Source organism: Cynocephalus volans, chromosome X (genome assembly GCF_027409185.1).
Source record: "Cynocephalus volans isolate mCynVol1 chromosome X, mCynVol1.pri, whole genome shotgun sequence".
In the NCBI taxonomy this organism is placed as follows: Eukaryota; Metazoa; Chordata; class Mammalia; order Dermoptera; family Cynocephalidae; genus Cynocephalus; species Cynocephalus volans.
The window spans coordinates 122,808,140-122,830,126 of record NC_084478.1 but is presented as its reverse complement, the minus strand read 5'-3'; the positions used below and the strand labels follow the sequence as shown (position 1 = coordinate 122,830,126).

The following is a 21,987-nucleotide window of genomic DNA, read 5'->3' as shown; positions in this document are numbered from 1 at the left end:
CTGGTGCTTGAATATGCAAATAATATATTTATAAGATTATACATGTCATAAAGAGAAAGGGACTATGGGAGTGGAGTGGTGGAGAGGAACTTTTCACTGTACTCCTTTTGGTATTGTTTTATTTTAATTTTACCATGTACATGTTTGACTTCTTCCACTTTAACAGTATTGCTGATTTTAACAAGTATCCTGCTGCCATCGTGATCAATAGTAGTCGTCTACATACACCCGCCCTATTGAGCTCTCCTGGCCACTCCTCCAAATAACAAGGCTGGAATAATCTTCCCTTGCCTTACAAACCAGATGTTTCCATGTCTTTAATACTCAAAAACTCACCTTCCTCATGAAAAAACACCCAAATAACCTCACTGCACACATGAACTGAATCATACCAAGAATCCACATTGCCCATAATCCCTGCTTCTGAATCTTCTGCAGCTCCTAGCAGAGACCGCAGTATACTCCACCATATACCATCTGCCCACTGCTTTTCCTGCACTCAGTGCTATATTCTCAGTTCCCGTTCACGGTGAGACAGTGTTTCCTTTGAGCACACTTCTTCTTGCATGCCTTGATCCACAGCCCCTCAGAAGGCTCCCTAATATGAGGCGGACTTGAATTGGATGACACTCTTTCATTGGCTTGAGGTCATTATAATAGTTCTGTGTTGTCAAGACCTTTACATTTAGACTTGCTTCCTACTTGAAATGTTTTCTAGGCAATATGGATCTGTAGAGAATGGTGGTTTCCATGGTAAATGTTCCCTCATATTTGTTTTCTTAAGTTGACTTCAGAGATACACAGCATGATTTCCTCTTTCAGTATCAGCACCACAATAGATTTAGGTCGGGGTGCAACTGCAGAACTGTTTAAAAAAGAAATCTCACCCACCCTGGTTAGAAAAGGGGTAATTTATTTTTCTAACTGCAGGGAGCCAACTCCATATCCACCCCCAAAAGTGTAAGAAAAGAGTTACGTTTTTAAAATAAAGGCACAAAACCTACACAAGCTTGGATGTGAATGCTTAAAACAGATAAGCAGAATTTTTGATTCTAAAACATATGGAGTCTCTCCACCATGTGGCGTACACAGGTAGGAACACATACATGCGTGCCATGCTTTGTGGTTTACAGTTTTCCCACACATTTCATTTTATTTTCACACCAGTTCCATTAAGTTAATAGGGCATGTCTTATAGTCTTTATTTACAGATAGGAAAATTAAGGCTGAGAAGTTAAGCCACCTAAGTCACACTTAAGTAGCACAACTGGCTAATAAGTGCCAGGACCCAAAATGAATTCTTCCTTTGGTTCCAAACTCCATGTTATTCTGCTACCCCTGCACTGTTTCTTTATGCTTTCTTTTTCCCACATGTAAAATGGTAGATTTTCCGTGTCCCAGGATGCTGTTCTCAACCCTCCGTGTTCTCAAGCAATATCAATTTTTCGCAGCCAGGAAATGTGAACACCACATTGACACTTCACGTACTTTCCCCTTCTCCTGGTTTAACGAATTAAGGGGGAAGAAAATTTACCTATTGCCAGAAGGCTGGACAGTGCCATAAACATAAAGGTGTATCGGAGTCGGCCGACACACTGTCACACTCTTTTATGAGGCTGAGAAATCAAGCGTCTCATCTTTCTCTTCCCAGCAGTAGCTGGGGGAAAAGACGGAGCTAGACAATAGCCTCTTGTCTAGTTTTATTAATTTTCAGGGAGGGTGGGACAAAAGGATCGGATTGGCGGCTCAAGATACCAATCGCAAGCGAATGCTAGGCCAGGACTGGCCAACGGGAGCTGCAAAGGAATGGTGGGTGGGACTTACAGCTCAGGGCCGGCTCCGCCCCGGCCGGCACTCTCGGCCCGGCAAGAGGCGGAGCCTCCGCGGAACTCCGCCCATGCCTCCCCGCCACCCTAGCGGCCCGCCAAAGGGAGGGGGGAAGGAGGCGGGGGCGACGGCCGGGGGCGGGCAGGGGATGGAGGGGAGAAGGGGCGGCTAGGGGGAGCGGAGGAAGAAAGGAGGGTGTTTCGCAGAGCTGTGACCTGGGTGGGGGCCTGCTGGCAATAGGAAGCAAGAGGGGAAGGAAAACGAAGGAGCGTTGCTCCTTCCGGCATTATTTTAAGCAGGTTTTGGTAGAAGCTGCTTTTCAGCATTTCTATTATTTGTTTTTCATCCTCCTTCTGTGGGGCGGGGAGCTGCACGGGCTCTCCCACACGACTCGGCTGTTGCCATAGATGATTATTGTAGTCGCTGTAAAACCCTTTCCTTCCTCCCAGCCAGTCCCTTCGTGGACTATCGGGGCTACCGTAACCCAGTCGTCTTCAGATCATGGTGGGGGGCGAGACCGAGGGTCCCCCGCTTTCGCCCGAGCTCCCGGACCCCGCCGTTCAATTGTTTGAAACTTCCCCGCCTCCCGGCTCCGCCTCCCGTCTGCGCCTCCCCCCACCCCTTTCCAGGGTCTGGGGAGGCTCCCGCCCTTCATTCCCCGCCCTCTACTCCGCCTCCCTCCCTAGTCCGCCCCCCGCTCCTGGGCGGTCCTAGCCGCTCACCGCAAGAAGAAAAGCCACCCATTCGTACCCCTCCCCTACCTCCCATCCCTCGCCCTGGAGCTGCCTTCATCGCAGTCACGCCCCTTCCTTCCGAGGAGCTTTCTGGTTGCCTAAACTGGTAGACCCCCTGAATTGCTCCTCCATCTCCGCTCTCTTTCGCCTCCTCTTCTTTTAGTTCTCACCGCCTCCCCCCACTACCACCACCTTCAGTCTGTCTCGCCTCCGACCATCCGCTGCTCCACCCTCCGGCCCGGTATCCTGACTGTCCACTGCCACCAAGGAGAGTCCGGACGGAGCAACGAGGAGGGGAGCAGCCGGGAGTTGGGGCTTCCCCCCTGCCCATCCCTGGCAGCCGGCCCGGGACCGAAGCCACTTGAGCGAGCAGAGAGTCGTCACCTTGTCTTCGTAGCCTTCAGGGGTAGGAGACGCGTGGTTACTTTTCGAGGGGAACTGGGGCAGGAATGCATGGTGGCATGAACTTGATCGTGCCCTCGGCGTGAGTGAGTCGATCTATATATGTCTGTGGGGATGCCCGTGTGTTCTGCTTTCTTTGCAGCTGGCCATGAGTTTTCTGGGATGTGCAGCAAGTTAAATCGGTTAAAGAGTGTGCGCTCCTTTCCTATCCTACTTCGTCGAGGAGATGCTAGTGGGTACCACTGCTTAATGATACTTCTACTTCTTTGCCTCCTGGGGTCCTTGTAGGTCTTTAGGTAATTAATCACATAAAGAACTGAAGACCCGAGGTAAGCTGAGGTCTACATTTAGCCCAGCATGAATGTCTGCGCTTATCTTATATAGCCAGATGGATTTCTCCAAAGTGCTTAGGCTGGGGGTGGGGGCTCACACTCCCTGAGCCCGAGGGCCATGAATTCTTAAAGTTTTGAAGTCTGAAAGTAATCTACAACACAACACAACGGCGACTCTTGGCTCTGTGTGTTGGTGGTGGTGGTGAGGAGGGGGAGATCCAAACACGTTAGTAAGTAGTTTGGCAGGATCAGGCAGGTGTCTTGAGGGTCCAAGCCTGGGCCACTGTCCCTTGGTGCTTCGACAGTAAGGTGGACTTCATGGTTATATGGAACGGAAGAGAAGGAAAAGTGGGAGGGAAAAAATTACGGTGGTTATAGACTGTGAGCAGTCCCTGGTAAATTGTCACTAATAATATAATAATTTACAGCAAGGGACTAAGCACAATTAAATGAGAAAGGAAGGGAAAAGTCTGTGAGAAACAGCATTTAAAATCTCTATAGTATATGTTTTAGAAAGTAATTTCCCAAATTTCTGATAACTTGGGATGTTTAGTTCTATTCTCCTCCCTCCCGGCCATGAAGGGTGGAAGTTAGGAGGCAGTTTAAAACCTGTATGGATATAACCCTCTTCTCCCATTCAAAGAGGAAGATAATTAGTCACCATAATCTTCAGTGATGAAGGGCTAAGAGTATTTGTCTCCTTGAGCTAGGCTTCGTGAAAAGTTCTTTCTCAGGCCAGCCTTTGTGAAGCCTCCTCAGTTAGACTTTTCAGCACCCTCATTTAGTAGTGAAGAATAGTTTGAAATGCCATTTTGGACATGGGATACATTTTCATGCATCTCCTACCTACCTTCAACTGGAAAAGTGTGTCGAGCTTATAAGAATGGTGGTGTTCAAAGAACCATTACAGAGACATCCCTAACCCATTGCTTATTTGGGAACAAATTATTTACTTATATTTTAAAATAATTTCTTTGATTGATTTTAATGGGGGAAAGGAAAGCAGGAAGGTAGAAAAGGAACGTTACAGGGCAACAATTTTAAAGGCTCTTATGTTTCAGATGAGCTGGGAGAAAAAAGCTGGCCTGACCAAACTACATTTTATAACTGCCCTGGGACATTTTAATAGCCAGGTGGTTGTAGAGTAGTTGCATCTATTTACAGATGATAACTCAGGTTCCAGCTATTCTCTATGGGTTTATCTGGTATCGTTTACAGACACTTTTTTGGCACTACATCATGCTTCATTTTAAGTTACTTCTTTCTTTGGAAAAGTTTGTGGCTCTGTAAAATTGAAAGTGCTTTTTCTAACTTCATGGTCTAGATGTGATGTAAACCTCTGACCACACTTGTATGTAGAGTAACTTTTACATGAAGGTTGTGGATCTGTTTACCTATTTAAAAGATTTGAGAAAGGGAATTTTAAAAACTTGTATTCAATACTGTTTTGGATTTGGAAATTAAAATCTCATTTCTGATTTATGCAGTAGGATTCAGTAGGCTAATGAACAACTAAGGCATTCTGTGGAGTTCCTTTTTCTGAAATTTTGTAAAGAACGAATCAGACTCTAGAATGCTTTAAGAACAGTCTAAACAGAAGGCAGAGGGATGGGTGCTATGACCTTGAGCTCCCATTGAGTGCCAGAATTCTAAGTGGGTACATCTGCTTCTGTGCCCATCCTGAGAGCCCTCTCCCAGGGCCTGGGCCTTCTTTAAAAGAGTGTCTTTGTAATTAAGCAGCCCTTCTCCCCCATCCCCCTTTCCTCCTTTGATCCAGCTTTTTAAGGCCTTTTTTTCCATTTAGAGACAAGGAGTTTCTCACACTCTCCTGCTCCTCTCTTAACATTTCTTTTCCTTTACCACAGAAAAAAGTCCCCTGAAGTTCTCAGGATGGTTAGAAGTTGTTTTGTGTAGTTTGGGATGGAGCAGGGTGGTTGTGGTTAGCAGTGAGAAGGAGTAGAGGATATATTCCCTCTTGGGAAATGCTTTCAACCAGGTAGCCCCTTCCATGGAGACTGAGCATTTGGAATGCATGATAACAGTTTTCTTAGGGGCTGTCTGGTAGAAATTGTCCTTTGTACCCATTAAGCTCAACTTAAACCCCACTGAAAGGGATGGAGAGAGGTATGTGTGGTCGTGGCCCAGATTTTTAGGAGGGTAAACGGGTAAATGTTTCTAAATCTTGTGTTACATCACCTCTTTGTCCCATGGATTCAGTAGGTTTAGAGATCTGCTTGACAAGTTAATTAGCAGGGGACTAAACCAATTTGTTTAGAATTGTGATCCATTGATTTCCTGTCCCCAGGAATTTTTGTTGGTGTTTTACTATAATGTGTTGTCTTTAGTCTTACTTACTTTTCATTCCTTGCTGCTCTTTGTGGACTTTGGTCCAAAATCTAGGGTCCCACCCCCAAATCAAAGGTTAGTATTTGGACCCAGGAACTAAGGGGGCATTAAACAGGCTGGCCATCCTGCATTACTCTCCTCCATGGTGGGGTTCTGACCCCTTTTAACCCAGAGAAAGGAGGGAAGTCACTCCTTCTACACACAACACATACAATTTGAACATTAAAAAAAAAAAAAAAGGAAAAAGAAAGAAATAGGAGGTCATTTGCTTTATAAAAGAATCCACAACAGGTTTCTTTGAAAGAGCTAGCTTTCTTAGTGCCTTTAAACTATGACTCGATATGTAAAAATTCACTATAACTGTGCCTTCACAGAAGCATATTTATTGCATCAAGGAATACGTTAAAATTTATTGTTACAATTATTGCTTGAATTAAGCAAAGCCCATTATTTGGCCTTTGAAATCTCTTTGTTATATGGGATGGAGTTAATTGTCTAAATCATTCTGGCTTGTAATAATGCTGGCCATGTTAGGCCTGGCTTACAACTGCTTGTAGAAGGGAGCTAGTATTACTTTCTGGAAATAAATCAGACTTCATAGATATTGACTAAGTCTAAGGATGGGACTATCCACCCCATATAGATAAAATATTTTATTTCCAGCTATTGTGTTTGACTAACCCGAGGATCCAGAAAATTGTTGCTAGTAAATCATGGCAACTGATGCTGTTTTAAGTTTAAAGATCTATGATAAGCTTTCCTAGTGAGCCTATTAGTGAGAGGGACCCGGGCTTTAGGCCCAACTCTAACTCTGTTTACCACCCTTGGCAAGTTTCCTCCACTGTAAATTGTGGGGGTCAGACAGGGTGATTTGAGAGCCAGTTCTCAATAGTTTATGGTTCTCTTCCTAGGCCTCAATATCTGGTGTGAATGTGAGTGATTGCTACTAGAATGAGGTGCAGTAGTTGGTAGAAATACAGTTATGTAGTCATCATGTAAAAAAAAAAAATCTTGTAAGAATGTATCAGTATAAATGTGTTGTGTTTTATATTTTAACATCAAATTAAAAAGCTAAGACCCTGTCCAAAATTTTATCAAGAATCCCATCATCCTAACAGATCACCTGCTTTCATTTTTTTCTAGTTCTTTTCAAGTCGTTGTTTTTGTACTAACATGAATTTTACATATTTAGGGTCATAAGAATATACAATGTTGTTTTTAGATAAGAACCCACCTAAGGCTTAGCTTTTAAACCTACGTCAGGGAACCCGACTGAGTACACGTGGGGAATCCCATACCTTTTGTTACTTGAATGCCAGGAGAGACTAACAGATTTAATAAGTAATCCCTAAACACTTTCGGTGATTTAGGGGTAGTTCATGTATCTAGCCAGGCTGTTAATTTTACCCTTTTGACCTCCTGTTACCCCTCCTCCATTCTTTTTAAGCAAAAAAAAAAAAAAAAAAATTAGGGTCCACCGTTTACTCTGTCTAAATCCGAAATCACTGGCAATGAATCTTAAATAACTGTATCATGATACATCGTCAAGAGAAATTTGGGTAGACTATGAAATCCCCAGAATGAGAAAGGAGAAGTGGGAATGCACAGATCTGCTTGTTTCACAGCTTCAAAAGTAATATGCTTAAATTAAATTAAAAAATAGCAAAGAAGCTGAGGATTTTGGACAAATGAAAGACATGCAGGTGTAGCAGAATGGCCCACACATAATGGATTCTTCATTTGAGGTCTTCACCACGTAGTGAAAGTTAAGTCCCATGTTCCTTCAATTTTCTTTTGATAACGAAGGTATAGCATACTTGTGATCTCCAATTTTTGGTGGATTCATTTCTGAGAACCAGTGGCTCATAATAAATTAGATTAAATTTCTCTAACTGGAATAGAAAATTGAAGTATGGGTTTTTAGTACTTAGTAAGTACCAAGTGAAGTACAGGGACATTTTTTGGTAATGTATGTTCATGGGGAAAATGCAGTTGGATAAATTTGGTAAAATTTTCTAAGGCAATTATTGAAAATCAACTTTTAAAAAAAACTCTGTTGATTTGCCTTGACATTGTAAAGTCACTTTCACTCTTGCCCCAAGTCCATGCAATATCATTTGCCTGTGGGACTTGAAGCCAGGATCTGGTTTTCTCTGTCCAATCTCTCTCTGACTTGCCATGTGACCAAGGATAAATGAATTAGCTGCTCTAAGCTTCAGTTACCCTTCTGGGAAGCAAGGATATTAATACTTCACAGAGGTGTTTAGGCATGCTTCATATTGGACACATGCTTTGAGGTCATTGGATGAAAGGTGTTTGCATGATGGCAAAGCAGGCTTATTATAGGGTCCTGAGCAGGTGTTCACTTTCAATGAGCTTTGCTCTCTTATAATGTACAGTGTCCTTTAGAGCCCCATTGCCTTACCGATGATAGGATTGACCCAACATTTGTATTATTGACCCTCTCTGCTTTTTGAAAAAAAAAAATAAACACTTTCATACTATGTAGTAAGTTGAGGTACAGATAAGAGGACTCTAGCGTCTGCCAGGGTGATGAAAAATAGCTTCAAAAAGAGACATTAATTGGAATGTGCCGTAAAGATGAGTGAGTTCTTCGAAGTTCCTCCAGATGATTAAAAAGAGTAATGCAAATTTCTGTATGTGTGTGTGTGTGTGTGTGTGTGCGTGTGTGTTTGTGTGTGTGTGTGTTTTAAGGGAGAAAGTTTTGAGTAATGTTTGCTTGTGACACATACTGATGATAGCCAGCAACTGAAACCCAGCTATTGTAGTGTTTTATACACAGCTGGTTTCTATTAATGATGGTATATTTATGCTTGCTGTACAATTCGTGGCTCATTTCCATGTGTACGTCAGAACTTAAATACCCCCCAAAGCAACATTAAGAAAACATAAAATATAAATGTGGCCAAGCTAGAAAGGGTGGATTTGGGGAGGGGGGAGGCTCCCTTATTCTTGTTGGTGTTGCTTCAGATCACAATAACTCCCCCCCTCCCCCCAGTTTTAGACATTGGTGCTGATCCTTTTTCCCTTATATATCCCTTAGCAGACTTCACATTTTGATCCTTTTGATATGGACAAATGATCTGCTCCCTCTCTTTATAATGCAGATGAAACTGATGTATGTGTTTTTTAAGACCATATTTTCCCTGCACATGCTTCTCATTATCCCAGAGGCCTGGACTCAATCAGTAAAGGAGCAGAGAAACCACATAATTGAAAGGAGAATGACGGTGGTGCATACTTGGAATATTTGTGGGAAGGGGATTGCTGACATCAGAAAATGTAGTGGCCTGAGCGTTAATAGCACTGAAGAGAAATCAGCTTTCTGTATTTCTGTGTATTGAGAATTATTTTTAAGGGGATACAAATATGGGCCAGGTTTGACATCCTTTTATGAAGTTGCCCTGGAAACTTTAATGAAGGTTGTTATAGAATAGTTCAATTAAAACCTTCCCTATTAGGAAGCTAATTAGTACATCCCTTACTCATTTTGGTTGTTTTCAAGGGGCATGGATTTGCGTTGAATTAGTGACATTTTTTCCATGTGATAGCAAACTAAGATAAAAATCACAGATGGGGAAAATTATTTAGATTGCCTATTTTGAAGAAATCTAATTTTCTCTTTATTACATTTAGGTTTTCAGTTCAGATTTTTGTTTTACTCTATCTGCAGTGATAACATTTTAGTTTAGTGTAGCCAGTTTTACTTTCTGGATCATGGGCTGTAAACCAAAGCTTAGTAATTTGAGTTTCCCATATGAGTTGGAGAAATACAATAAACCATTTTATTAAAGTAATATTTGGTTTTGTTTTTTCCTTCTACAATTAGTTTCTGTTTTCTGTGTGTGTGTGGGGGGGTGTGTTTGGAGGGGGAAGCAAATTGTTTTTTTTTTTTTAGCAAACAATTTTTGGAGCTAAGAAAATTTTGATGATCTCCTTTACCCCCAAGAACAACATTCTGTCTGCCTCAGGTTGCCAGTTAGGTTTCCTTTAGGGGAATGTGATGAATTTTCTGACCTGGTGCTTTTTGTGACCAGGTTAAGTGGTTCTCCCTTGGCAGCCTGAAGAGAAGGGGTTATGGTGGGAACAGGAGTGCTGGATTCCTAGCAGGTTCTTTCTACTGTACTCCCATCTTTTTAAGGGGCATGAGTACTTGTTCCTCAGGTTTCAGGGCTATTTGCAATAGAGTAAATGCTCTGTAGCTAAATATATAATATGGGTCTGTGCGATCCTCCTTTTCCCCCACGACTTGTAGGGAATGGTCATTCTGTAAACTTGCTCCCTGCTGCCCTGCCCTTGTGCCGACACTAATTTCTGTGAGTGAGAAAGTTGGCCGGGTTAAATGGTTTGTGGTTTAACTGATCTCACCCTAGTCCTTCTTGGGAAGGCAGGGTCTAGATTCAGTTTTGCAATGGCACCTCAGGACAGGTTCCCGGTGCATGCAAGTCCACAGCAGGAGGAGGGGCTGCCTTCTGCCTTTGGAGAGTGACTCAGGGCCTTCGGTATGAAGATATGAACCGCTGGCTCCTGTCCATGCACCTGTTCCATGCCACACCTGCAGGCAGCACCTGAGCCCCACTCAGACACAAAACCAGACCAAAGGCAGATGAGGCTTCCTTCAGAAGGGGTACAGCAAAACAGGGAGCTCCCAGTGATGTTAGCAGAGCCCTGCTGGGAATACATTTAGTTGCACCAGTGTTGGCATGGGGAAACAAACGTCTTAGATATTTTCTTCTAGATGCAGCACACTTGCTAGCTTAAGATACTGTTGGAGTGCCGAGGGAGTTTGCTTTCCTAATGAATTTCTCTTGTGAACTGTCCTTTTAAAAACTGGAGAGGCAGTTCATTAGAGGGTTGTGTCTTACAACTGAGCACAGGGCAGGAAGTCACGAGACTTGGGTTCTGATCCTGGCCCTATCAGTGAGCAGCAGTGAAACCCTGGTCAAGTTAGTTATCATTAGCTCTCTGTTCTGGATTTGAGCTTCTCCATTTGTAAAATGGAATTAATCACATCTGTCTTTATTTCCGTACAGAGCTGCTGAGAAGGACAAATAAGATAACAGAAGTGAAAGAGCTTTTGTCTCCTTAGAAGGAAGGCTGAGAAACTAAAGGTAATGGTATTATTATTATTGTTATTCCATGTCTTTCATTCCTTTTCTTCTGCCGTTGCCGCTAAGCAAAGTCTGGGAAATTGGTACTCAGTTGATATACTGTTATTAAGCACATTGTGTATACCACTTAATGTTTTAGGTATTGGGGCAGATACAGTGAGAAATCAGGACCCCAGCCCATGCCCTCTAAAATCTCATAGTCTAGCAACTTCTATTTCCATTTCTGGCTCAATCCGTAACAGTGATTTCTGTCTGGGCACTTGGAAGCTTAAAAGGCGAGAATTAACTTTTTTTCTCTCTACATTGCAGCTGGGACTTTTGTCCCTGGAGCAGTGTATTCCAAGGTCTAGACTGAAGGTATATTGGGGGGCAGAGGGCAGGGTGTGAAGCCATGGGGTAAATAAAACAAAATTCTGTCACTCTGACGTGTGCAGAGTGCCTGGCCTTTGAGTGATCACTTTCCCAGAGGTTTATCCTTAGTTTCATTTTTGGTTCTGTTCCATTTCTGCTCTATATGGCCCAGCCCCCTCTTATGACCTTAATTATGCTAATGACTTCCAAAGATGTATCTCAGCCTATCTTTGATGTCAAGTTGGTAACCAAATTCTCTGTCTTCTACTCAGCTTGTAGGTTTTTTTTCCCTCTAGGAAGCTATTTCAGATAGCCCAGAATCTTTTGCAGAGTCTTCTGTATTACCAGAGTATCTGCTCATGCCTCTGTCTGCCCATTGGATTGTGCCTTCTCTGCTTGACTGGGAGCTCCTTGAAGACTGGGCTTTGTTTTATTTATTTATTTATTTTTCACCCCAGGGCCTACCTAGCACAGTGCCTAGCTATAGTAAGTGCTCAATAAATGTTTGTGGGACATATGCTATGATAAGTGCTGTGATAGAGATGTGTACAAAGTCCAATAGGAACACAGAAGAGAGAATTAATTTTCTATATTGAGCAGCGTCGGGGGAAAGGATGGAGAAGGTTTAGGGAATAACCTTCAAGGAGAAAGTGGAAAGCAGAAGTGCCCTTTTCTGAGAGTTCTGGCTAAACAGCCAAGGGAAGCAACTCCTGGTGTTTCTGCTCTGGCCCATTGCCTCTCCTGCCTTAGGACTGGATGACTTTTATGGCTGGGTTTGCAAATAAACCTCTGTCTATAACACATTGACCATTGAAGACAGGTTCCTTTAGTCATATAATATTAAACAGGGTTGACCTTAAATGTGCTACCTTAACTGGGGCTGAAAATACAGGTAGACACACAAACTCATTCGGTCATGTATGCTGAGTTCTATACAGCAAAATCCCCATTTAAGATATTGAAGACTGGGATCTGAAAACGAACAAATGAGTTCTCAGAATGTAGCTGGTTGGGTCACTAGAACTGAATGTCTTCAAGCTGACTGTCAGATCTGTCCAAGGGCAAAAATGAAAGATGATATAAGCCATTACAGGCCATGAACCTGTTCTCACCCACCTGATGCTTTTACTAATTAGCTTCTTGGCCGTATGGCAATTTGGGACAAGTGCATGCAAGCTGGATTCACAGGGGAGCCTGCATTCCACTCTGCCATTTCGCAAGCCACCAGGATACTACACTGCTTCTCTTGGCTTCTTTCCCTCCCTGGAGTTCTGCTCTGCCCTGGTGGAAAAATGGGAGCAGGAGAAATTTTCATTAAATGAGAGAGAGATTTCATGGGGCTTTGGTGTTTTTGCTAGTTTTATTTTTTAGTGGATTGTCTAAAAACATTCATGATCCTTGACCCATCAATTTCACTTCTGGGATTCTGTCATTAGGAAACAATCTGCAGTGTTGAAAAAGGGTAAATCACAAAGATGTTTTTGTAACATTATTTAGACTAGCACAAAATTGGAAGCAATTTAAATGTCTTAATAATTGGAGAATGGGTAAGTGACTCTTGATACACTCATTATTATAAGGTTTGTTTTGAAGTTATGCCACAATATGGAGACAGTGCTTATGATAAAGTGAAATGCAGGATCCAAAATTATACGTACATTAATGTTTCATTGCTTTGTAAAAACGCAAATACATATAGGAAAAACTAAAGGAAATACTCTATAATGTTAACAATGTTTGGGTTGAGATGTTGGGATTAAAAGTGATTATTTCTTTTTTATAAATATTTGCAAACTTTGCTTACATTACTCGTAAAATGAAATATAAACAAAAATAAAAATGAGTGGTATGCCATTGGAGGCAGGAGATTGGTAAAATAGGCAGCTTCTAGGTATACTCTTAAACTTTTCTTATTTTATGCTCAATCTGATTTCATGGACCCCTTAGTTATACATTTTCTGAGGTAATACGAAATGGGATGTGATGGTATGTTCTAGTCCTCCCTAGGAGTGAATGTGTGTGCTGGGTGGGAGAGAGGGGGTAGCCACAGATTTCTCCTTGCTACACAGTATTTCACTGCTTCATGTCCGTTTTAGGGCTTATCACCTTTACTGCCTATTAATGTTCAAGTTAATTGCTTCAGAGCACAGCAAAGTAAAACTGGGACCCAAAATGACCAAGCCTTTGGTCACTGTCTCAGAAATAGATCTCTTATGCTGATCCTTAGTAAGACTTAGAAATGCCACAGACTTGCTGTGATTCTTAAAATAATTTTCCAGCCTAGTATAGGTAGAGGTAGAGATTGTAGCAAAGAGTTGGGGCCACTCTGGTATGATGTTGACAAGACCTAGAACAGGGGGCTGGAAACACTGATCAGTGGATGTTCATGTTTTTCTCTGATCTACCTGCACATCTTGGCCTGAAGAGGAGAGATTTGGAAGGTCCTTCTGCCATACTTCTAGCTATAAACACTTCCTTTTTACCACTTTGAATTTTCCCTCCTACCATTAACATTTTACTTACAATGGAACTAGAAAATTGATGGTAGCATTAAGCCAGGTTTACAGTCTTTTAAAACCAGGGTCAATTCAATTATTAAATATTTATGAAGCGTCTTCTGTGTATAAGCTAATAATGCTAGATAATGTGTTGTAGTGGGAAGAGCTCTTGCCCAAGGAGTTATAAAACCTGCATCTGGTCCTGCCTCTGGCCTCTTTGAGGCTCTGGCATCTTAGAAAGGGAGTTGGGCCACTCAGTGGTCTCCCAAGAGTCTTTCTAGTTCTGGTCTTTGGTGATCTAAGAACCCTTGCCCAAAAGACTGAGTTGCAAATAAAGGTTTTTTAGAAAAACAATCTTTTTTCATAAAATTGCTGTAGTCTTCTAGAAAAAGGCTACTTTGAAATAATAATAGCAGTAATAGCTAACTTTGATTGAGCCCTTACTATGTGCCAGTCTCCGTGCTTAGCACTTTGCATGAATTACCTCCCTCCTTAATATTTCTAACAACCCTGTGAGGTATAAGCACTGTTATTCCTATTTTGTCGGTGATGAAATTGAGACTTGAGAGGTCAAGAGACATGTGCAAGGTCAGTTAGGAAGCCATAGATCCAGGATTTGAGCTTGGGTAGTGTGACTGTAGGCCCAACTCTCAACCATGATGCATTTACTGCCTACCCATTACTCATTATAAGTTTAGGGATAACCTGCAAAAGGACCATTGTTTCTTACCTCCCAAAGGAAGTGAGTTAGTATCCTGGGTTGCAAGACCGTTGGGAAAGATGTTCTTTAGGACACTTCCTATAGACTACCCTGAGAGGACATGAGATTTCACTGGGGACTCTCACTTCCTGTGAGAGGTTGTGCTGTGTGCGTGCGTGCGTGCGTGCATGCGTGTGTGTGTGTGTGTTTTATACACAAATACATGCACATAGTTACAGGGAAAACTTTGAACTGGCTCCTTTCCATTTAGCTGCAAGTAAAATTGTATGAAACAAGTTGACCAAGATTTATTTAGCAGAGAAACAGGTTTGCTAGACTTAGATTCCTCATCCTGGTTGGTGGAGTGAGGGGTGGGGGCAGAATGGGAGAAGGAGGGGAGAAGAAGGGATCGAAAGAAGATCGTATAGGCATATTGCAAAATGTATTTGAAGGGTGAGAATTTGGTCTGTCCTGGCCACCTTGTAATGTTGATGTTCTGGGACTTGCCTTGAGAAATATTCCGGCTCCCACTAATGTGTTTTGGCTCAGCCTCTCAGGTATACTGGGAGAGGCCAATGACTGCAAATGGAGAAAGACTGAGCTTGGCCTTGCTGCCCTGTTGTGACAGAGGAGTTGAATATATAGATTCAATTTGCATTTTGTAAGACAGAACCACAGACATCCTTTCTTCCCCTGTCAAATATCCTCCAGGACATTCTGTGTGTCCAGGAGAAACAAGGTTATTTATTGATTGAAGTTGATGTCAGACCCCTGGTAGTGAGTGTCATGATTAAAGCTGTGGGCAGTATTTTAATTCTTGTGCATGAGGCAAGGAATCTTTTTCTTTCCTTTCTTTAATAAATAAATGGAGTAGTGTTTTCCTCCTTAGGTCACTCTTGACATGTAGATGAACATAAGTTCTTTAAGAAAACAAAACAAAACAAAACAGTAAACTGGAGAAGACTCCGCAGAACTTTTTTCTTAGGCTGATTTCTTTTCCTCTTTTAAACAGAAACAAAAACGGCCAGAGGTGGGGGTGAGGGAACAGTCTATGTCCAGTTGACATAAAGTGATTTGGGTTTTGAAAAGGATATGAAGGAGAGAGGACAAAATCAACGGAACAGAGTAAGTCTTTGGACAAGTAAAGTTTTCTCAATGAGGAGCTGGGTGTCCAGAGAAAGCCAGTCAAAATTGACACGAAGAATCTAAATAGTACTGGAAAAGAATTGTATGGTGGTTTCTCTCCAGGGACTCAAGCATAAAGCCTTGGGCTGTTTTCTGGTGTTTCAGTTGAAAATAAAGACAAATGTTTTGTTCAGAATTGCACAATAGAAGCATGGTGGTTATTTACCATAGTTCTGTTAACAGTCCAACTTTGATTCCAATTAGAAGTTGTTCCTCTGCTTTGAAATTGGGAGAGACACCCTAAAATAATAACCCTGCAGATTGGAGATGATTTTACTTTGATCATGATTATGTGTTGGGCCAAAACAAGATGGAAAGACAAATTTCCGTGTTTGTTCAGTTTATATCTGTTCACTTTATTTTTGGCAACATTGCAAGGAAATAATGTTAAATTAATCACTATGCGGTTTTGTGGATTTTTTTTTTTTTTTAAACATCAATGATTTGGACATGCTCCCAAAATACAGAGACATTTGTGTGCTTCCTTTGCATTCCCTTGCAACTCAAATGGAGTCCTTGGTGCAGATTAAAGCCTTTCCTTTAAGTGTGATGAGTGAGTCATGGCTAGGCTGGGACAGAAGATAGGAATGTGGTTTATGTACATCTCACCTAAACACAAACTCTCCTGAGTTTTATAATCATTGTGGTGTGACCTGCAGAGCTTTTCAGAGGGTCAAAGCAGAGATTACAAATGAGGACCATCTCAATTCCATCTCTGTTGGACGTTTGCATCTAGCCTGTATAAACGTGAATCTAGTGGTTTCTTTGAGGCACTGGAAGTTCTGAAAAGCATGTGGAAGCATCTGCTGCTGGAGAAGTGTTGCTGCTCTTTGTTGAGAAGGGCAGTCAACTTTCTTGCTCCTGCAAGAATGGATGGACCATCAATCAGATGATCAGATTGTAAGCTCCATGAGGGCAGGAACTCTATTTTGTGTGTTTTTGTATCCCTCATTGTGTCTAGTATGAGGCTGGCAAATGTCTGGAATAATCTCTGTGCAATAAATATTTCATGACTTCGTTGAAAAGAAATTTTGTTTTTTTCTTCTGCCCATCTGAGGCTCAGGCAGTCAAATTGGGAGCCTCATTGAGTGTTCTGTATTTGACCAGAAACCTACCTTATCATGACGACCTTCCCTTCTGGGACGTGGGGCAGTGAGCCTCACTAACATGCAATGTAAAGGCTGCATCCTAAAGGTAACAGTAGTTACGGCATTTGTCATCATCGACCATTCCAACTGGGAATGGAAGCAGAGTGGCTTTGCAGGGCTGTGAGGCTAGAACAGAACACTCCTTTCCAGCCTCAGACTTGCACATTTCCATCACCTGGAAACTGGCCTGACCTCCTGAACACAGCTGCTGGACAGTGAGGTCTCTTTTCTGCCCTAGTGGAGATGGACTCTGACACTCATTTAAAAGCCAAGCACCAGGGGAGGACAAGTCATTCCTGTGGAAGGACTGGTTTGGTTAACTGCTGGCCATTGGTGGCAAAATAGAAACGACGTTTTTATTTCTCCCTCCCTACCCCTCCTAAACATTTCAGAGTGACCAGTGGTTGGACTCTTGGCGGCGCTTACCCTGAACCTGAGTGTTAGGGGAGAGGGAATCTGCCGTTGCGGTTTCTGGAGCTGCTCATAAGCAAGAGTTCCCTATCCTGATCAAGGCTTTAAGCCTAAAAGAAAGCAGAAATAGGTATGCACCATCGGCGTGTGCGTGTGTGTGCGCGTGTGCCTGTTTGCTTGCCGGGTGGGCTGAGCATGGCCTGGGAGGGGGTGGTGTGCTATTCGGGGTCTGGGGCAGCTCAGTGTCTACACTCCCCTGTCTTGCAGGAGGGATTGGAAGTGATTTGGTTTTAACCGTGCATGTTCCTCTTTCCACTTTTTGAGAGAGGACAGGTAGTTTGGTAGTTATCTCTCTAGTTTCAGGCACCAAAAGAGATTTGTATGTTATGGTTTGTCAGCCTATCTGACAATCCCAATTTGGCAGTTCAAATACAGGAGTCCTGGAGGGTCACAGGGAAGGAGGGGAAGGAGACTAGAGGGCAAAGTTGCTCAGCCCATTGGTGTGCATTTCCCCCAAAAATATGATGAATGGTATTTACAAAGGATCTTTGGAGGGTTAACTGTGGGGTCCAACTGCTTAGTAGCACAATTGTAAACCAGGTAGCAGTAACTATCAAGAAGTGAGAAAGGAGAGAAGATGGCCCTTCTCCATCCACCATACCCGTATTGCAGCTTACTCCGTGCATGACTGAAGGAAAGCAGTTCATATTTCTAGAGAGATCGGAGGCTGCTTAATATTGTAGTAATGAGTCTGGGTGCCAGAGTTCCAGAGTTCTCATCTAGAAACCTGAGGCTGGTTAAGTTGACCTTTCTTGTGACTTTTGTGTTTGACATCATGTCCATTCTCCACCAGTTACTTAAGATCTTTAGAGTGAAAGTTTCATTATTGAATATTAGTATTTAATTGCAGCACTCAACATGACAGATTCTGTCTAAATAAATTTTGAGTCTCAAATGAGTTTGTGTGTACAATACAGTGCTGAGAGAGACGGGGGGGTGTCACCTCTCACTCGTTTTTCAGATGGGAAAATAGGAGTCAAGAAAAGAGGAGTCAATTGTTTAGGTTACCCTGTGAATCAGTAGCATGATTAAAATATGAACCTTGAGTTGTCATACTACTGATATCTGCTTCACTGAACCCATATTCCTTCCTTAGAAGAATTGGTGTTGGTGGGGATATGACAATTACAGAGGATGACCTTTTTTATTTTTCAATTTCTAAATGTTGTCAGAGGCACACTTCAAATGAAAGAGGCTTCCCTTTTAAGCTCCTCCTACCCAACAACAACAACAAATCTCAATGACTATTCCTGGAAGGCTGAAAGAGAAACCTTGTCAGTAATAATATCCCAAATCCTTCTCTTATTAAGCCAAGGAACAGCCAAAATGGACAATACAAAAAAGGATTTTTTTTAAAAAGATATGTTTCAGAGTCTTATGAGATCAGAGGAAAAGATTTTCATCAAGGCAGGAATAATTATTGCTATCTGATGCAAGTTACGCTCTCCTCACCTTTCATTTGACATTTTTTACTTGGCATTTAATAGCTCTCTTCTCATGCTGAACTGTTTTACAATTCCTGTCTATAGGGTAACTTTCCCCAGTGTCCTGCCCCCATCTCCACAGCCATAAGAGTTATATTTTAATTGAAATAGAATACAGGAAGATGAACTCTGTGAGTAAGAACCTTGGAAAATTGCCCACTCTGGTCACCCTGCTTGACTGTTTCAGGTTTCCCCAGTCCTCTTAGAAGTTAAGACAAGATTGAATATTTAACTCATGCTAAAAGTGAGAAAGGAAAGAGGTCTCTTATGCCTCCCAGTTCTTCATCATATCAATGCTAGAGCCAGGAATCACCAATAGATTAATCACCCATTAATCTTTTAATTCTAGATTCAATCTCTACTTTGTTTCTGCAGTGAAATCCTCATCCCCAAATACCCATTTTCTTTAGAGGACTGATTTATCCATCAACTGGGTGTAAAGCTTCCTGTTTCCCCTTCCCAGGTCAAGGGCAGCCCAGGTGCCCAATTTCTCTCTCTCTTCACAAGGCACCACCAGCAATAGAGATGAGAAATTCTGAAGAGCAGCCAAGTGGAGGAACCACAGTATTGCAGCGTCTGCTACAAGAGCAGCTTCGCTATGGCAACCCTAGTGAGAATCGCAGCCTGCTTGCCATACACCAGCAAGCCACAGGGAATGGCCCTCCATTTCCTAGTGGGAGTGGGAACCTAGGCCCTCAGAATGATGTGTTGAGTCCCCAAGACCACCACCAGCAGCTTGTGGCTCATGCTGCTCGGCAGGAACCCCAGGGCCAGGAAATCCAGTCAGAAAACATCATCATGGAGAAGCAGCTATCCCCTCGAATGCAGAATAATGAAGAACTCCCAACCTATGAAGAAGCCAAGGTCCAGTCCCAGTACTTTCGGGGCCAGCAGCATGCCAGTGTTGGAGCTGCCTTCTATGTCACCGGAGTCACCAACCAGAAGATGAGGACCGAGGGACGCCCATCAGTTCAGCGGCTCAATCCTGGGAAGATGCATCAGGATGAAGGACTCAGAGACCTTAAGCAAGGGCATGTCCGCTCCTTGAGTGAACGACTAATGCAGATGTCACTGGCCACCAGTGGAGTTAAGGCCCATCCACCTGTTACCAGCGCTCCCCTCTCCCCACCACAACCCAATGACCACTACAAGAATCCCACAAGTTCCAGTGAATTCTACAAGGCCCAAGGGCCACCTCCCAACCAGCATAGCCTGAAGGGCATGGAACACCGAGGCCCCCCACCAGAGTATCCCTTCAAGGGCATGCCATCCCAGTCTGTAGTGTGCAAGCCCCAAGAGCCAGGGCACTTCTATAGTGAGCATCGCCTGAACCAGCCAGGGAGAACAGAGGGGCAACTGATGAGGTATCAGCATCCCCCTGAGTATGGAGCAGCCAGGTAAGAGAGTTCCCTTTCTGTCATTTCCTGACCTCATCCCCAACCGGCTTCTTTTGCTGTGTGTTGGGAATCTTAGGGGAAGGAATGGGCAGGTATTTGGTATAACAAACTGCAATGCATGGCTGGCCCTTGGCTTAGTAAATTGCCGTAATCCGTAGCCTGTTCAGCCATAATCAGCACTGCATTAACATTCCCTTGACTTTATAGGTTGAGCATGGCCTCATTTGCCTAGTGGAGGAACAGGAGACCAAATTTTGATTTCAGCAGCAATTTACTGTCCTGTCTCCTGGGATATCGAAGGAAGGATCAGTGTTTCTCTTCTTGTGACTTACGAAGCCTTTCTTTGAGAAGCAGAAGCAAATTGTCTTGGAATTGTTAGTTTGGAAGATCCTATCACTTCCACGTGTTCCCTTCCATAAAACTCTCATCACTTATTTTTGTGAACAAATCTGTCTGTTTCCTGTTACTTGTAATTTTTCCATAGAATTACTGTGATTTCTTCTGGATGCTAAACAGACACCCAGATGTTATGGTGGGGGAAACTGTATATGTGTGCAGGTTCAGAATGTTACTCGCGTTGAACTTCCTTGCAATTCATGAAATCTGAACTGCTTTGTCTTTCTTCTGTAGAGAGTTTGTTAGTTGCCTGTTAGATTCTTAAACATCTAAGTTAAATTCACATCATATCATATAGAAGTTTTGGTCCCATGCTAAAATATAGAAGGAAAAATATTCCCATGACTTCTGTTTCATATATTTAGTTCTTCTTAAACATATCTCTTAATCATTCAGAGGCCCACTGTCCCATTGTTGTATGCACCAGACCTGATGATTCCATGATTCTGCTCATTGTTACTATTGTTAGTATTTGGGCCATGGCTCTGTTCAGTGGTATTTCAGCATATGGGGCAGAGGAAAGGTTTAAACCATGGGCAACAATGATGGCAGTTAAGTGTGGCATTCTTGCCCTGATATCATGATACAAGGTTTGAAGTCCCTGGACCTACCACAGACCAGGACTGTGATCTCTTTGATGTCTAACTCTTTGCCTTCGGTCTCCTCCTTGCTCATTTGGGAAAGAACCACTTGGCTGGAAGTTCACTGGGTGGCTCAGGGGAGAAGGCGGTTGGGGGTGGAATAGGGTAAAGGTAAGAGAAGGCACCTGATGTTTTCGGGTATTTCATTTTTTCCCTCTCCAGGTTCTGTTTTTTAGCCAGAGGTAATTCACTTTAAGATCTGCCCCGTTTAGAATGTTTTTCCCCCTTAACCCAGGTTGATTTCCTAACCCCTTTCAACCTCCTCAGTGCAACTTTCACAGGGCAGGAGCCTAAGTTCTGATAAGTGACTTGGAACAGAAAATGGGGTAACAGACAGGGCCATGCAGGTTTAAACGAGAGCAAGAGCCTGATTCCCTTCTGCCCAATGAAACAGAAGACCCAGGGAGGGCTTGGTGTGTTCGACTCCTTCGCTTAGTGGAAACCTGTTCAAGCCAGCAAAATGTCAACGAAGCTGGGGTTTTTGTTTTGCTTTTCCCATCAGGATGGAAGAGTCTGTGGATGGGCTGACGTCTGTTGCCTTGTGGGAGGGGATGTGTCGGCTGGGGTGTGGAGCAGAAGCCAGAGCCCCACTCAGCACATGGCCCTCCTTCCCAGGAAAGCTATTTTCAGAACTCATTCACCAGTATTGTTTGTGATCTGAAATGACTCCCACAGTGTTTGAAGCTGGATGGAAAAGCCCTTTGATCTGCCTAAGTAAATAATAAGGAGCCCAAAGAGGGTTTTTTTTTTTTCCCCTTCCCATACTGATTAAACCACGAGAAATTTAGCTTCATATGTATTTACAGGAAGATACGTGTTTTTTCTCCTTCCTCCTAAGTTATCTGCGGATCTCTGTCTCTTTCTGTTCCCCAGAGCAACAAAGCCCACGCTGACCTACCCTTTCTTTGCGATATTTTACCACACGGGTTTGCTGTACGGGAGA

At 42.9% G+C, this 21,987-nt stretch overlaps 1 protein-coding gene across 3 annotated transcripts in view; it reads left to right on the top strand.

Moving 5' to 3' along the window:
* Window positions 1–2,545: 2,545 nt before the first annotated feature.
* The window catches only part of AMOT (angiomotin), a 60,074-nt gene continuing 40,632 nt past the window's right edge, over window positions 2,546–21,987 (top strand). For all 3 annotated transcript variants that reach the window (XM_063083608.1, XM_063083607.1, XM_063083609.1), the window contains exons 1-4: window positions 2,546–2,967; window positions 10,696–10,773; window positions 17,048–17,196; window positions 19,074–20,007. In XM_063083608.1, the coding sequence (XP_062939678.1) occupies window positions 19,136–20,007 (872 nt within the window). In that variant the 5' untranslated portion in view covers window positions 2,546–2,967; window positions 10,696–10,773; window positions 17,048–17,196; window positions 19,074–19,135. The remainder of the gene's footprint in view (window positions 2,968–10,695; window positions 10,774–17,047; window positions 17,197–19,073; window positions 20,008–21,987) is intronic.